The sequence below is a fragment of the Haliaeetus albicilla genome, chromosome 24 (assembly GCF_947461875.1).
Source record: "Haliaeetus albicilla chromosome 24, bHalAlb1.1, whole genome shotgun sequence".
NCBI classification, from domain to species: Eukaryota; Metazoa; Chordata; class Aves; order Accipitriformes; family Accipitridae; genus Haliaeetus; species Haliaeetus albicilla.
Genome location: NC_091506.1, coordinates 10723052 through 10739753, shown reverse-complemented (window position 1 = coordinate 10739753; position 16702 = coordinate 10723052). Strand labels below are relative to the sequence as shown.

Below are 16702 nucleotides of genomic sequence, written 5' to 3'. Positions count from 1 at the left end.
GGTACTAAAAGAATTTGCTGTCAGACTTCACTGATTTTTATGTTCATTCAGTTTATTGGGCTGTTGTCTGCTTGCATCCTCAGAGCTTTTTCAGTTCCTCATGGAAAAGAGCAAAACATACGATCATTGTTCAGTTTATTTCTTCAGAAGTGTCCACATTAAACAGCGTGAGTTAATTAAGTAGAGTTGCATGACATATATTTTTATATAAATGTATAAACATCAACACAGAATATAGACTATATACCACATAGGCAACATACACAGTGCAAAAAATTGTCTTCCATCAATACTCTGATAATCTGTATCTTCTGGATACACCACATTTATTCAGGAATGTGTTTTAGGGGCACAGGGAGGAATTCATTTAAAAGAAAAAGAGACACAAAGTTACCCCAAAATCTTCATGGTGATGCCTACACTGATTTTTTTTCAGGTGCAACCTCCACGCTGCAGCGCCATGAAGCACAAAAGCATCGGTGAAGGTTGGACAGGCTCTGGGTCTGAGCCCAGCCAGGGAGACGGTTATCGGTTCGCAGGGGTGAGAAGAGCTGTGTTGGAAAATGCTGTGATTTTTTAAGCCAACGCTTGAACAGTAAAAGCATCATTTCCCACATGCTGTCACGGAGGGCTGGAGCCTGCAGCTCTTGCCGGGGACGAAGCACCATGTGTCCTGCTGTGTGCCGTGGGGCTGCTACAGCCCGTCCCGGCTCCGTGGGAGCTGCCAGCGCCGGCTGCTTGTGGCCAGTTTGGTGGGTCCGTGCATGGACGTGCGGGTGGGTCCCGGCTTACAGCCCACGGTGTCCCAGTGGGCAGCCGGGTCAGGGCTTTCTGCTGTCTCTCCACTGCTGGAAGGATTTCTTGTGGCTCTATTAGCTCAGCCAGAGTTAGGACAGAATGATCTGGCCCTCCCTTTCCCTTCTGGACACCTGCTGAAAATGACCCAGACACCCCTTAGCAATCATGGACTGTGTTGGTGTGCAGCCCCCTTCTCTGCTTGGTGGACACCAAAAGGAGGCACCTTGTCGTCGTCCCCCCTGGTAATATTTGCATACTCAAGAAGACCGCAGCAAAATATTTTCAACCTTTTCTGAGCACTCAGCTTACCCAGACCTTACCGGATGGCTTCCACCCAAGGACTTGCATAAATGCCCCCGTCCCAGCCTGGGTGAGCTGATAACACTGATTTCACTGGTGCATATGGAGTGACAGATTGCCTCTCCTGGAGTGCACTTCCATCTGTGGCAAAATTACAAATTAATTTGCTGAATTTTTTTGAGCTCTTTGATCAAGGTTACTTAATCTGTGCCATAACCCCTCACAAAACCCCAGCACAGTAATTCTGGCTTGTTATTTAAACCGATGTTATCTATGGACTATCATACAGCATTCTTTACAGCTATGTACAAGCATTCTTAGCAACACCTTTCTTTTCTTGGAGAAATTTGGCGGCTTCTCTCCCTGAAAAAATGTTTAATGCTGCTTCTTCCTCGTGGTTTTCATCATAACCTATATGAAAAGCTTCACAGTTGGAAAGGACATAATAGATCCTTTCAGATCTTGTTTGACCCATAATGACCATATGCACTGGATTTTTGAAATAAAAACTTGTTTAGAATAAGCATGATGAGCAAGGGGCTTAAAAACTACCGCAGAGACAGTACCATGAGATGGGGCTCTTAAGGACTGAAACTGATAGTCTGATCTGTTGCAGAAGCCCTGTCCCTGTGTCACTGCTCTTGACATGTGATGTGGCTCAGATGTTCTACTTAAGCTGCCAGGTCGAGCAACGGCACTCTGAAATGAAACAGCCCATGGACCAGGGAGACTAGGGAATGGATTAGTGACTTTTTAATAAATATGTGATAAACGCCCAGTTTCCCTTAATTTACACATGCATCCACTGAAGATGTGGATAGTACATATTATTTAACCAGGTATTACTTTCCCAGCTGACTAGGTCCATTGAGGCTTGCCATTCAAAAGCCAGTGTTCAAAGGCAGTCGGTGAGTTATGCTGTTTAGGCTTTGTATCAGGGCTGATGTGAGAAGCAAGAAGCTGAGATCTTCCTGAAGGTGCAGTTTTAGCTCTAGGTGTTGACACCTCAGGGCATGGGTGCCCCATAAATGTGGTAGGCTCTGTCCATACATGGTGCAAACGCACCATCTATCTCAGCTTTGCTATACCAGCAGCAAGAAGAGTTTTAGCTTTGAAAGGTGGCAACTGAAATGAGGCAGCTTTGACCTCTGGAAAAGGGGATGAGAAGCACTGACAAATAGTTTTCCATCAGTACCTACGTGCCCCGTAGGCCCTGGTGCCTACAGATGCCACCTGTGCGCAGGGTGGTTAACAGGACAGCCGCCTGACACCAGTATGACACTACCACATCACCACCTCTCAAACACAGGACGTTTTTTTTTTTTGTGGGTCCCTATGGTAGCACATGTCCAGCTGCTGGGTGAAGGGCTGAAGCTCAGTAGTCCAGGGGCAAGAAGCAGTTTGTCTGTCTGCTACATCCACAGGGATCTGCTGGCTGGTCACTGCACGCTTCCATGAACACCCACGCTGAAAACACCCAGCCTTTGCTTTCTGCTCAGAGCATTTGCCTCCCACTTGGGGCACTGGTGGTACGGTCCAATATATTTTCTGCCTGAGCACGGAACTGCCTAAATAGCTATTTTCAAACAGGTTTGAAATGCAGTTTAAAGGCGCTCGTGAAGAACAGTTGCGCCTGCCTGTGCTGCACTGGTATGGGCACACAGAGGTTGTTTTTTTCTAACAACAACAGAGGTTGATTTTTCTAACAGTACGGGTGTGCTGCTGGGACACACAGCCTCAGCCAGGCTTGACTCGCACACGGGTGCCATACCAGTGACCCTTGGGAAAGCTGCTATGGTCACCTGGGCTGTTCTCAGTAATACGCAGATTGTCCCTTTTAGTTACCACGCCAGGTTTCCAGGAGGTTCTCCAGAGCTGCAGCCGCCCTCCTGTCACCCTGTGCCTGGTGAGCCTGCCTCCAGGAAGAAGCAGGGGTCCCCCAATCCATTCTTCCACAGACTTCCCTGGCTTAAACAGTCGCTGTGTCTCAAGAGTTAACCAAGAGTTAGCTGGAGGTTAGCGTGCACCCACAGTCTGGGGGGGGAAATAACATCATTTCTCTCTGCATCTCCTTGTGTGAGTAATTCTTCAGTCAATACTGCACCTTTTCCACAGTGACAACTTCCTGGGCTAGGAAAACCTTTTTTGTGCCTTCTACTGGAGCGGGTGTTAATAACCATAAGTAGCCCCAATGATGCGGCTGTGAATGTCCACCATGTACAGAGATGTCAGCGTGTAAGTGTTAGCTGGCCTTGGTAGGATCCCTGTTGAGTTTTGGCAGAAGCTATGCTGCTTTCTCATCCCCGGTCACCGTCGATGTTCTTCTCAGGTTTTCCTTGACTTTAATGAATTCTGGTGCATGGTCTTCCTGCTTCTCCTGCTCTTTCTCCAGCTGTAAGAAAGAAGAGTCACCATTATCTATGCATACTAAAGAACAGAAGTGCATTAGCTACATTAAAACGATGGGCATCATTATTGCTGGATGTCCAGTTATTATTGCCCAAAGTTGAATGAGTGGGTAGTGCACCTGTCGGTGCTCTCATTTTCCAAACCATTATGCCAGACCCATGTTCACCCTTAGTCTCTTTTTCTGGCTCACTGAAACATTAATTATTTTTTTCCCTCCAGGGAGGAACATCTCCAGCAGAAAAGCAGGGGAGTGTTTCACTTCAGACCTGGCACGGAGGAAGGACAAGGAGGTTTGAATTCTTCCCAGCAAAGGAAGTCTGTGAGCCTGGGAAAAGCTGTCAGTGTTAGGTTATTGTCTAAGGGGGGTAAGTTGTTGTACTGCCTCACTTTTATATGCAGTCTTTAAGAATCTGTCCCTAAACCACCTTGTTTCGTATTCCTGGTTCTTCTCTGAGAGTGCTGGGCTTTGATTTTCAAGGGATCTTGGCTTGGCTGATGTTATCACAAGGGAGCTGTTGTGTCATTAATTAAATAAACTAGTTTCATCCATTTGCAGTGCAAATACTGGCAGGGAGGACAGGGAATGACTTTATTTTCAGTGGCAACAAGCCTGCTTGCTGCTTGCACTGGTTTGGGTAAGAGGGCAGGCGCAGAGCACCTGTGGCATGGCTGTGGTGTTGACAAGCCCCATGCTGAATCTTGCTCCTCCCAGGCATATTTTTGGCCAGGTTACATGCCAAGAACTGCTCCCAAAAGCAGCTTGGGTGTGATTGCAGCAGGGTTTGCACCTTCCAGCACTTCTGCAGCCTCTCACTCTGCACCCCAGGGTCCTGAGCACCTCTGTGGCGGGTGCTGCAACAGCCCCTATGGTATTTGGGGTGCTTTGAACAGGAAAGCACACCCCAAAGACACCATGTAGAACCTGGAGGAGACCCAGGGCCAGTGGTGCATGGTGGGGTCCTGGGCGAGGTGGTACAAATGAGGTGGATCCCACTGTGAGGATGAGGGTGCTGCAGCTGCATGGGACACCAGTGAAGGATGTACTGTGGCTCCCATTTTATGGTGGGGTAACAAAACTATACCTTGGGTTGAGCCTCAGCCCACCCATCTCCCCTGTGATCTGTGCCTTGCGCAGGGTGGTTAGGATAACCCAGGGATCACTTCTACCTGATCCAGTCTCTGATGCCTCTTCAATAGCTCTTTTTCAAAAGGAGACTGCAATTTCTTTGCCTCTTCCTCTTCCTTCTTCTGTCTGATGAGCTGGTTTCGCCGTCGGTGCTCGAGCACCCGCTGCAGCTCTGGCTTGCTCTCCATGCCCAAACCTCTGTGGATAAAAAGCAGACAAATCAGGGCCAGAGTGCCTACACCCTGGGGTGTAACCGCTGCCAGCCCGGCAACCCCCAAACTCTTTTCAGTCCTAAATGGAAACATGGGAGACCTGGTCTGTTAACCAGTCCTAGTCCACAAATCCATCCGCAAGGCTTTGAGGGTGTTAGTGGGAACACCTTACTGCTGGGACACTGCCTTGGGCTGCCTGCCTTGGGTGGGCACAGCGTTTGCTGTCCATGTGTGGGGCTTGTGATGCTGGAAGTTTTGCTAATCCCATTAGATTGAGGTGTTACAGTTCTCTGGGTCGGTGTGGAAATGGGACCTTCCGCTGGCTCCTGCTGTTACTAGTTTTAATTATGTCAGTGACAGATTCAGCTGCGTCGAGGGCGTTTTAAATAATGACGATTTTTTTTCCACCAGCAGGGGTAGTCATTGATCTGCAATAATTGTCCTGGCAGTTCCTTTCCTCCCCGTTGCATCCCAGCTTTGCTTCAGAGCTGAGGGCTAGGGATCTCCCTGTTGACATGGAGAGTTTGGGTCAAGAGGCTAAAACGAAATGTCCTTTTCTTCTGGAAGCCAGAGCGTTTGCTGATGGCACAGGCACCTGGCTCCCCTTCAGCCACCCGAAGCATCTCAAAATGAAGCGGGGCTGCTCCAAGCCCTGGTCTGTGAGGGGTGGGATCACGGGAAAGGAGACATGGCAAGGACATGCAGGCAAGGCATAAATACATGGTAAAGAGATGACAGAAGTTCTCCAAACAAATTTCAGAAACCTTTGAATATTGCCATGCCTGAATTCAGACACTAAGATTTACCTGCTGGAGCTGACTCCGGCCACCTTCCCACCAACTTCTGCTCCCTGGAAGGATGGGAGTAGTTATGGATGTGTGGGGCTATGGGTGAATGTGGAACAAGTCCAAATGTGCTCCTCTGTGGTTGTGGGACTGTTTCTGCCCTTCCAAGATAGTGGTTTGACCAACTCGTCTTCTCTGTGCCGAAAGGAATCTGCCTTCATAAAATCCATCAGCTTCCTGGCTTAAATCACTAAAAGCAGTGACTCTCTGCCCTGCTGAGCCCTAGCCAGAACGAGGCAAAACCTGAAGCTGCTGGGAAGTTGAACATTTGCTGAATTCAGGGGAGACTTTATTGCAACTGCACAAAGTTTCATGTCCCTGAAGAACAGATTATTAAGAAGTGGTCAAGGCCACATTCACGCAGGCTATCTTCTGCAATAGCAGCTGAAATGTAAGTAATCTTGTTAAGAAAATACAGGACTAGAGGTAGTTGACTGAAGTTCTATTTTTGAGGAGAAGGAGTTGAAGACCTTGTAGCTGTCACACACAGGGAAGGAGTGGGGCCTGACCACTTTCATGGGCTGGCTTTAACACTCATTTAAATCAATGGGCTGAGAGTATTTACAAGTTCCATTGTAAAACGTGGAGTGTTTGTGGTGTTCCTGTGGGTGAAGGTCTGTTTTGAGGTGCGGTGGGGACCTCCCCGTATCTGTGCTAAGGGCTTGCCCAGGGCACAGCAGCTCAGGGTGTGCTATTAATGCAAAGCTCCTCCTCACCACTGTGAGGGTTCTGTTGACCAAAGGCTGGTTGTTTTCTGCTAAGGTCATTTGAAAGCAGAGACATCAAACTCTGTGGACTATGGAGCTTTCTTGACAAGGTGGCAGGTGCTGAGGTGGTATCTCACAAAGTGAGAAACTGAACTGGCAGGCAGGAGAGGGAAACGCTCTCCAGATGCAGCAAACCTCTGCGCTGTCACAACATGGTTGGGGACCAGTGTTTGCATCCTTCCAGTGCCACGTTTAACAATGCTTCCTATTGTAATTTTTTTGCTTTATGATAGGACAAAGTTCATGGCAACATCAGTGAAGGTAGTCCTAGGGTTGGCTCCAGAGCTTTCATGATGGTTTTTCAAGGCAGGAAGAACTTGGATGCTGCAGAAATGCTTTTCCCAAGGCTTGGGAGAAGGCAAACCTGCCTTGGCTTGCTGGAGACGGAGCTTGCAATGTTGCCTGTGGATTTGTTACTACTCTGATTTAATCAGCCTGTGTTGTTAATACCCAGAGGTGTTGACTAAGATAAGGGTTTTGTTGCACAAGCTGCTGATTAGAGTTTCTTCTCCCTGCTGCTTAAGGGGAGAACCCAACAGCAATGCAGAAACAGGAGCAAGTCCTAGATCCTTCTCTCTCTCCTTCTTCCCTCTCTCCCTCTATAGTAACCTGTTGCAGGAGGCAAAACTGGTGGATTCGAGAGTGACAAGAACCCAGCAATGATGGATTATTGTTTGCAGTAGGGTTTGTTTCACATATTTGCTGAAAAATATTTGGGAGGCCAGAGCCAAAGCAGGTTTAAACTGATGCCTGAGACATACAAGACTATAAGGAGAAGGATCAGGAGATGCAGGATAGCTGCAGTGGAGCTGCCTCCTGCCAGTATCTGATGGCACATGTGGATGTAACATGGTGACAGGCACAGAACTAGAATACAAAGTGATGATGTACTTTTTGTTTGCCAGTTTGAAGTTTAGTTCAGTTTGATACTGCGGGGTCTGTACCCCATCTGCCACTGTTCGTCTCTACTACCTCCATTGCAGGGATTTCTTGATTCTTTTTTCCATCATGGTTAGACTGGAATAATGTTCTGTGAGATCAAAGCCAATGCTGGTGGGTGAGCCTTTAAACTGAGCAGTAACATTAGGCAGGATATGGTCACTCTCAAGCCAGAGAGTTTTAAAAATATCTGGCTGTTATAGTTGCCTCTGCCTTGATGCCAGATAACGGCCTGGGTATGGTCCCTGTAATTCTTCTGATTCTGGGAAAATCAAATCAAACCCAAGCCCAGCCAGTGCCAGTATTGATTAATGGACCCTGCTGGCAGGCTTGACTGTTTGCCAAATATGTGTCTGATTCTCATGATGACTGTAGTCCTTTTGAACAGAGGCTGTGCTCCTTTTAATTAGATGGCCAAAGTGCTATCATGTCAGAATATTTCAGGGTGTTCAGAAAATGTCAATATAAAGCCAGCAGATTTCTTGCTGTGCTAAAAAGCCTCTGAACTGAATAGGCTTTTATTGCACTGATGTTCAGACAGTTGCTGCAAAGGAATGATGTGGTTGTAGGTTCTCAGTCACTGGTGTCATTTTCCTGATGTTGTATCTGTACCCCCAAAGACTTAAGTTGGGGTGATGGGGTAGGAAGACAGAAATGTGAATTCTAGCTTGCCTTTACCCATTTGATTTTTAGGGAGACAGGGATTAGCCATGTCCTTGTACAGACTATCTCACCCTGGTGCTCTCCCAGCTTTCAATGGCTCCCCCCAGCCTACACCTCTTACTGCCTCTGGGTTGACCTTAAAGCACACAGGGATGCTGTACATGGCTGGGGACTTGGCAAATCAGTGTTGGAGGCAGAAGAACCAGGACCAGGGAGAAAACATGCGTGGGACACTGAGAAAGGGGCTGTAGGGATGCCTCGCATCTTCTGGCGCTTGTGGCTCGAGGTGGGTGGAAATAGCAAGCAGCTCTGAAAAGTGCTAGCCAATGCTTCAGGATGGCAGAGCAGGGGGCTTTTCCTTCTGCTTTCGTTTTAAAAGAAACTGTCACATCAGAGAAAAAAGGAAAGAGCTACAGTGAGTTTTATGCTGTGTTCATTTGCAAGTGAAGGGATTTATCGTGCCCTTCCAACTCGCAGGCTGTTGCTGGTACTTGTGCCTTGGCTGCTGAGCTCCAATGGCTCAGCACCTCTCGGACCACTCCAGTGGCAGGCTGTGACCTCCTCTTACCTTTTGTGGTTCATCAGCAGCTCTCTGTGCAGCTCTTGATGGCTCTTCGAGGCTTTTACAGGATTTAGGAGCTTTTTAGGTTTGATGAGGTCTGGGTTTCCATCTATGTAGTCTGGGTGAGTCAGGATATTCCCACTGTCTGGTCGGTCCCGCTGTATGTCAGTGTACATCGATGCTGGAAGAAAAGAGAGGTGTTTGTATGAGAAGACTGACCCTGCTGTGGTGTGGGAACTTGCTGGAGCTCTCCTCCCTGGGCAAGGCAGAGAAGAGATGGTGCCTGCCCTGGCTGCTCGACACCCATGTCGGTGTCTGCATACACGTGCCTGCATGTGCTGGTGCGAGTTTTTTAGAGGTTTTAAAAAATATTCCCTTTGCGTTGTTGATGAGACACATATTAATTAGATCATTTAAATTACTTGCCAGCCGCTCGCTTCAGTGGCTGCAGCATTTAGTGCCAAGGATTAATTAAGGCAAGATAGGTCTAACTAAAACTGGAAACAGCCATGGGTGTAGACTGTGCTGAGCTGCTGCTTTGGTCGTCCTGGCTGAGGCCATTGGTCCCTTAGCCCAAGGGGATGCTGTGGGATTTGAGCGGCTTCCAAAACACGGCCCTGAGGAAGTGCTGCTGTATCTGAAATCTCTTGTCAAGGAAAGATTTTGCTGATATCCTGCTGGCTTAATAATCAGGATCGAGCCCAATGCCAAGAAAAGCAAAATTTGCCCATGCAGTATGTGATCGTGCTGTAATAATTTGTATGTATGTTCTGGATGTAAGAACAAGAGCCCACTGTTTTGGAAGCGATGGCAGCTTGGATTTCAGGCAAACCACAGCGCATGTTCACTGTTGGTATTTTCCAATTGCTCTACACTTCTCCTCCACAAAAAACCCTGTACAAAGTGAGTGCAAAGCACAAGTTTTAAGACAAACTGCATGAGGTGGGCTGTGTCTTTAAATGTGGAGCACAGTGGGGCTGCCTACAATTATTCAGTGTACGGTCTAATCAGGGGCTCAGAAAGAGCAATTTATTCCTGACTATTCACTTGAACAATTTGGAAGTTTACCAGTAAGAACAGAAAGTTCCAGGAAAAGGATGTAGGCAGCTCTATGTCTGTAAGTGTCTCTATTACAGTATTTGGGGGGCCTAGTGTGAAGTTATATGGGTTGGTGGAGCAGCAAGTAAAACAGTTGTTCAGTAATGTTGCCTCTCTCTCTTATTGCAATCTCATGTGTAAAAGCAATAAAACCCTTTCAAAAGAGAAATCAATAAAAAAAGGCTAGAGAAAGCGGGCTAGGTCATTCTTTCATAGTCAGTAAGTACTTATCAAATGTGAAGTGGATTGCAATCAAACAGAATTGTGTAAGGAATAATACCGCTGAAGAAATGATTCAATATCAAACAACTTCTCATTGAATGTTAATGTGGCCAGTGCCCTACTGCTTTGGGAACAAAGAAAAACAAATCAGAGCCCATTACATGAGTGTAATTGGGGTGAATAGTTCAGTACATATTTAAAGGGCACTTGGAAGCTGGAACCAGTGATTTCTTGTATCAAATTATTTTCCTCTAGGATCATACATCACTGCTGGCAGAAAGGAAGGTGGCGTGGTTTGATGTTTGACAGCAAGTGCCAAGCTGAGTCAAACCCCTGCGGGGCTGGACTCCACAGGCTGAAACTGGGGGCTCAATGTTGCCTTCCAGAGAGATGCAGGGACTGAAGAACAGCCAAGGGTTAAGGCAAACATGTCAGGTTTTCACTGGGGTAAAATTGCTTTTTTTTTTTTTTTCTTCTTCTACTTCTTCCCTTTTTTGGTCTTTTTTTTTTTCACAGGAGAAGAAGCAGAGAGAAGACAAGGAAGGAAGGTACAAAAGCAAAGGTTTATTTTGGCATGAATGAAATGGATGAGCTCCCATTTCAAATGGCAAAGCAATGTCTTCATCCTTCAAACAAAAAAGTCTCTCCATGAGTAACTTAAATAAAATGTCAGGTGTTTTTAATGGAAACAGTGTTTTTGGACAGCTATACTAATGGACTAGCCTCAGTGTCACTGTGTCATCCTCTCGCCCTTTTCCCACAGTTCCTGTGCCATCATTTAGACCAGAGCTGCCTCCAGTGACAGAGATGCCTGCACTTGCTTGTGTGCTGGGTACCAAATCCTGCCGCATGGCAGGAGAAGGGCTGGGGCGTATTGATCTTGGATTTGTCCATCTTAAATCCAGCTGTTGTGCTCTACTAGGGGATAATGCAGCGAGCAGCAAGCATGGAAGGATTATGCAGCCAACCAAATCTGAATGACCAACCTGGATTCTGTAAATGGCTGTAACTCTAGTGACTTTGGTGTTCTTTTTCTATACCAAGTAGCTCTCAGGCCCTGCCACTAACCTGTACTAGCTCTTGGGGCACCGGTGCAGCACTGTTACTTATAAAGTACTGCTTTCCCCCTGCCTCCGTGATATATGGGTTTCCTTTTGCAACTCAGGAGTGGAAGTCCCTTCCTCCCTACCACCAAGACACAGATCCCAGGAGATTTGCTTGGGGCAGGCTGTCCCCACATCCACAGAGGGCTAATGCCCAGCAGCACACAACACTATTGGATGGTGTCATCCAGCCCTTCAGTTTGGTTTTGTGGTGTTTCCACCCGCCAGACACCCAGGATGATCAGGGAAGGTCCCCCCACCTCCTGCCTTGGGGGATCCTCTGCTTATGCAGCATTTTGGGGGAGCACCGTGGAGAGCCTGGAGGTTTTGAATTGGCTAATGTGGTTATTTTCAGACTGCAGCCATCTAATGTTGCATGGCTGAGGCTTGCGGCTGCTTTGCAATTTATCAACCTATTTAGTGAAGGCAAAAGGGGAACTTTTCCCCAAAACTAGTAGAAATGAAGAAAATACTGGGAGGGAAGGAAGGAGTGGGAGGAATTGAAACCTACTGGAAGCATTTCTGCCCAGAGGGCTGTTAACTCGGCCTGCAAAAGTCCTCACAATGAGTGCAATTTGCCTGAACAATACTTCGAGGGCCAGGATACAGCAGGTATCTCTGAGCTTGGTTTTCACTGTGCTAGATGTGCCTAGGGTTGTGCAGACACCAGCCTCAAGGATTTGGCTTCCAGCGGGCTGCCCCGGGGACAAAGTCAAAGCCCTGACCTTGTCCCTGACCAGGACTAGAAGGAGCCTTGAACCTCACTACAAGAATAGCACTTTAAACCTTCAGAGGACCTTAATCTGGAACAATTCAAGGAATGTCTTCGTTTGCATTGAGCAGAACAAGAAAAAAGAGAATATAAAAATATTGGTGCGCCTGAAACACAGCTTGGGGTTATGCTGGGAGTAAGGATGGGGCATCCTTTCTCTTGCAGGTTGGCAGATAGGGACCCAGTGCAAAATGTTTCTTGTGGAGTAGATCTATCATCTTCAAGACTTGATGTAATTCATGTCTGTGTAAGGGGAGACAGACTGATATCAGGCTGCTTTTTGTCATTATTTATAATGTTGGAGGTATAAATCAAGCCAGGTCTCTGCAGTGGATTTACAGCAGGATGTCTGTTTTTGCATGATTCAGCTGTAGATCAATGAACAAGGCTCTGCTCTGGCACCTCCTTGGCCACCATCATAAATTAGCAAAAGGTGTTAGACATTTTTATATTGTTCTTGGCAAGATATAAGCAAAAAAAATATACGTGCATTTTAATACCCTCTGCTGTACTCAGAAAGACAGCGTGACCTTTTAAATAGATCTGCTTTGGAGTGTTGCTTATAAAAAGTAGCTGTGTTGCTTTGACATACTCAGTCTTTTGCTTGTTTTTAAATATTTTTCCTTTCCTCATTTCTAGAAGCCTGAGGCTTTCTAGGAAAGGTACGTTTCCAAGTGACTTTTCTGTAAGTAAAAAGCCAGGCTGCCTGGAGGAGGAGGCCAAGGCCACTGGCAGGTACTTGGACTTCACACGTGGCATTATCTCCTCTCCCAACCGTAGCTGTGAAAAGAGCTCACAGTCTTGACTAGTTTTCTAGGAGACCCCACAGGGAATATTCAGCATCTTTGAGATGGCCCAGAGACCAACCACCCTCCTGGCCCAGGGTGTGGGACTAGCTGGAGGAAAAAAAATGACATTTTAGTATCTTGGTCTGTTCTGACCTCAAGCAAAGCCCGAATTCCTGCTCAGACTGCCTGGAATGCTTATAAATCCCCCAATTCCTGGGAGACTTGTGATAAAATCATCAGTCTGCAATCCTGGACCAAATTGTTTCCACTTCTGATTATGGTCAGCCCCAATCTTTTGGGGAACAGGATATCAGGCAGTTTTGGTGTAACATTAAATGCCTTTGAAAACCTGAATGTTGCAGATAATAAATTAAATATACCCTACTAGGACCGTAAAACATGGTGTGCTCCCTGAGGTGCTGAGCGGCTTTTGTGCAGCCCAGGGCAAGGAGAAAGGTTTTAGCCTGCTCCTGGAGAGGAGGAGGAGAAGGAGGAGGAGGAGGACTGGTTCATGCCCAGGGACAGGCATCAGACACGGGTGCTTGGCTGTGGCGGGAGCTAAGCTATGCTTCCCTTTGCTGCTGCTGCTTTTTGTTTTTCCCTCACTCATAGGAGATGCCCTTCATAAAGCATTTATTTAGGATTAAGTGAGTTGTCTTTCCGTGGTGGGTTGCCCTGCGAGCCCCTCTCTGTCGGGACTGTGTGCCATGTGCTGCTCCCTGCACTGCTGCTGGCAACCTGCATCACTGTCCTGTCGGGATGGAAATAATCCCCCAGGAATGTTAAGGGGATTAACGGACCTGGAAAGGGCAGGTAACCCGAGGGGTGCAGCTCTGCTTACAGCTGCCTGCATGGCTCCAGCCGTTCTTCACAAGGGGAAAACCAAAATAGATTGAAAAGAAAATTAATCCATAGCCGTTGGATTTAGAAAGCTGTAGGGTGGAGGTCTGGGCTTCTAGCCAGCACCTCTCGGCTTGCGACTGTATAGGAAAATGGAGGGTGCAGCAGCACACCAGCTGCTTTTTGCAGGTTTTCATGTGAAATGCCTTTTCCCCCTTGCCTTGTTTTGCCAAGCTCTCCTCGACGTCCTGCCCTCTGCGACCCACTCGTCCTTCCCTTACACATCCCTCAGCCCTTTTCCACTCCATCTGCAAACCGAGTTTCTCTTCCTTCAGTGCCGTAGGCAGCCCCGCTCTGCAGCGTGCCCTGCCCCATGTGATGCTGCCCACTTGGTTCTCAGCATCCTTAACTCACAAAGCTGGCAATGCTGTCTTCTGCAGCACAGGTCAGTGTTTAGCTTCAGCTGAAATCTATAAAGCAAACATAGCTTACAGTCTTCTATTTCTGCTCTCTATGTCATTTGAGAACTGATTTTCCAACTGGAGCATCATCTCAGGAGAGGTTTGTCAATAGGGACAGATGACGACCAAACTGCTCTTGTTAAAAATATTGTATGGGCATCTCTTTCTGGGCAGAGAACGGGCCTCTCTGAAATGCCATCCATGTAAATACAGGCAGAAGGCATTATTCTGGGAATGGCATCCAAGCTCAGAGGATATTGCTATTTGTAATTCTGTGAAACCCTGTATTTGGTAGAAGGGATGAGACTGAGCAAAACCCCAGGACACCCAGGGTCAGAGCCCTGGATCTGGGTTTGTAAAACCACTGACCTAAGGGACTGTTTCCTGGCCAGAAATGATCACTTAAAACTGTGGCTACAGAGAAGAACCTCTGGTTTTCTGAATACCTGGGATTTACTCATGAATGTGTCTTTTTTAAAGAACTGACAGATTAACGAAGGGCTGCTGAAAGAAGCTGGTCATACACATCCTGCAAGTAAGGCGACTGCAAAACCAACACACTCAATATTGGTCAGCAGAGCTAGTTTAAAACTATTTACACAAGTAACCTGAGCCTGGGAAATAACATGAGTTTCTGACAGATATAACACCAATCATGGGGGGAACCTTCCCTTTCCTGGGCTACGGCCCCCGATGGCATTCACTCCCTGGCGAGCCCTCCTTTCCCCAGGATGAGGGTACCATCCCTCACACCTCTGCTCCTCGGGAAGGCTGAGAGGAGCAAGCCTGTCCTCCCACCCTGCAAGGGTCTGCATGTGCAGGTGGAGGTACATGGGATCTTTAAACTAGCCTCAGTTCCCTTTAAGCACTGCTACACGCAACTAGCCTCAGTTCCTTTTAAGCACTGCTACATGCACGCTTCTACGTGTTAACCAGAAGTTAACAGTTTTTTGGTTTAGAGCATGAACTTTCAGTCAATGCATTTCCACTGTCTGAAGTGGAGTTGGAGTTTGGCCCTACAGCTTTTCCCATGAAAGTGTAATGGCAGAAGAGGTCATGCTGGATGTGAAGTCCTACAAAGAATTAGGCTGAAAGCTTGTCTTTTGTTTTGGATTCTTGAATTTATGGCATTTGCTAATTTGCATGATTTTCCTAATGTTAATTAATTGTATTTTAGAAACACAGAATAGCTGGGGTTGGCATCATGGGGCAGGGAAACAATTGTGTGCTGGTCTCCATGAGCCCCAAAGCTTTGTGCAGTGAGAGCAGCTTTTGGGTGTGCAACTGCGTTGTGGAGAATCTGCTGCCAGGAGGACAAGTGGTTTGACCTCAAAGCCGGGCACTTGTTTTTGGAAGCCGCTTTCTGCATGGTCAGTAGGTTCAGGGCAGAGCGAGGCACCCAGGTGCCAGCTTTAGTGGGTCAGGTGCTGAGCCCGGAACAAAATACCTGTCATTCCTTCACATTAGCTTAATGGCTGCTGTGGCTTACTGCCCTGGTGATGTTAATAATGACGATGATGATGATAATAATCAGGCAAGCCCAAAGATTGGCAGATATTCATTGTTACCCTTCCTGGGTGAGATGGTACCAGCTCCCATCCTCACTGTGATTTTTCCTCTCCTCTGGTTCCTGCCTTGCCGGCAGCTCGGGAACATCTCATATTGATGGACCTGGCACGCTCCCCCATGCCTGTCACCAGGTGACCGTATCACTGATAAATGATATACGTGCTCCAGAAAGGAGGCAAAGAGCCTTTGTCTGCTTTTAATCTATAGTTTTAAATAATTAAGCAAGGCTAATTCTCGTATTTATAATGCAGTACGGTGAATGTAACTCGATGTGGCTGCTGTGGGAAGCAGTTCCCAGCTATCGGGTGGCTGCCTCAGGACAGCAGGCATGCGTGCCCTGGGTCCCCTCACCTTCCCTCAGCCCTGACGTTCAGGAATAAACCCTGTGATGTTGGGGGGTCGGAAAGGGAAAGAAAACCCTAACGGAAATGTGAAATAGGGCAGGGGGACACAGCCCTGCAGCTCCTGGCACCGCTGCCACATGTCACCATTCTTCCTGCCTCTGCCTCTCTGCTGAGCGTATGTGGGGATGGGGCTGCCCACTAGTACAGCCCTTGCTGCTCACCAGTACAGCCTGAGCTCCCCACCAGTACAACCAGTTCTACCCATCAGTACAGCCGGTGTTCTCCCACCAGTATAGTCAGTCTCCCCAGTCCAGCCAGTGCCCCCAGTTCTGCCCACCCTTGCCAAACACCGTGCCAGCACTGCAGGGCTGGGGTCCCCCATTTACACCAGCATTGCACCCGCTGTGAGCACAGAGCAGGTGCTGGCTCAGTCCGTGCTGCTCACGCACCACCAGTTGCAATCGCCCCAAATGTCAGGGCCCCTGGATATCACCGTGGTCACCCACTGAGCTTTGCACTCATGCACATGTATTTGGAAGAGAGAAATCCCAGCAGGTTTGGGGCTAGCTGAGCTGTCTGTCGTGTAGAAGTTACCAGTACGCTGTTTTGTGCTGGCTACTGCTGGAAATGCTTGTACAGTCAGGCAGCAGCAAGCTCCCCCCTGACTGCAGGCAGACAGGCTTCGTTGTGCTGGTTAATCATCTCATTTAATTACCTTGGACTGTGATAAGCAAAGATAACAAGGCTGGGATCCCACTCTGTTAGCAATCACCAAGGGATGTCAGCCCCGTACCTTTTGCAAGCGGCATGCGGAGCGGCTTGTTTAGTTTTGTTAAGCAGTGACAGATGCTTAGCAGTCTTCCTCGATAATCACAAACTTACTT

General features: G+C 47.6%; 1 protein-coding gene and 1 long non-coding RNA gene across 3 annotated transcripts in view; one reads left to right on the top strand and one right to left on the bottom strand.

The window, feature by feature from the left end:
- Nucleotides 1–2790: 2790 nt before the first annotated feature.
- Nucleotides 2791–16702, bottom strand: part of FAM107A (family with sequence similarity 107 member A) — a 29186-nt gene continuing 15274 nt past the window's right edge. For both annotated transcript variants that reach the window (XM_069812035.1, XM_009927702.2), the window contains 3 exons: nt 8628–8802; nt 4675–4831; nt 2791–3490 (listed from right to left, as the gene is read on the bottom strand). In XM_069812035.1, the coding sequence (XP_069668136.1) occupies nt 3383–3490; nt 4675–4831; nt 8628–8802 (440 nt within the window). In that variant the 3' untranslated portion in view covers nt 2791–3382. The remainder of the gene's footprint in view (nt 3491–4674; nt 4832–8627; nt 8803–16702) is intronic.
- Nucleotides 3502–10630, top strand: LOC138690858 (uncharacterized). The gene is made up of 2 exons (XR_011329673.1): nt 3502–3872; nt 10458–10630. It is a non-coding gene; the product is annotated as an uncharacterized lncRNA (long non-coding RNA).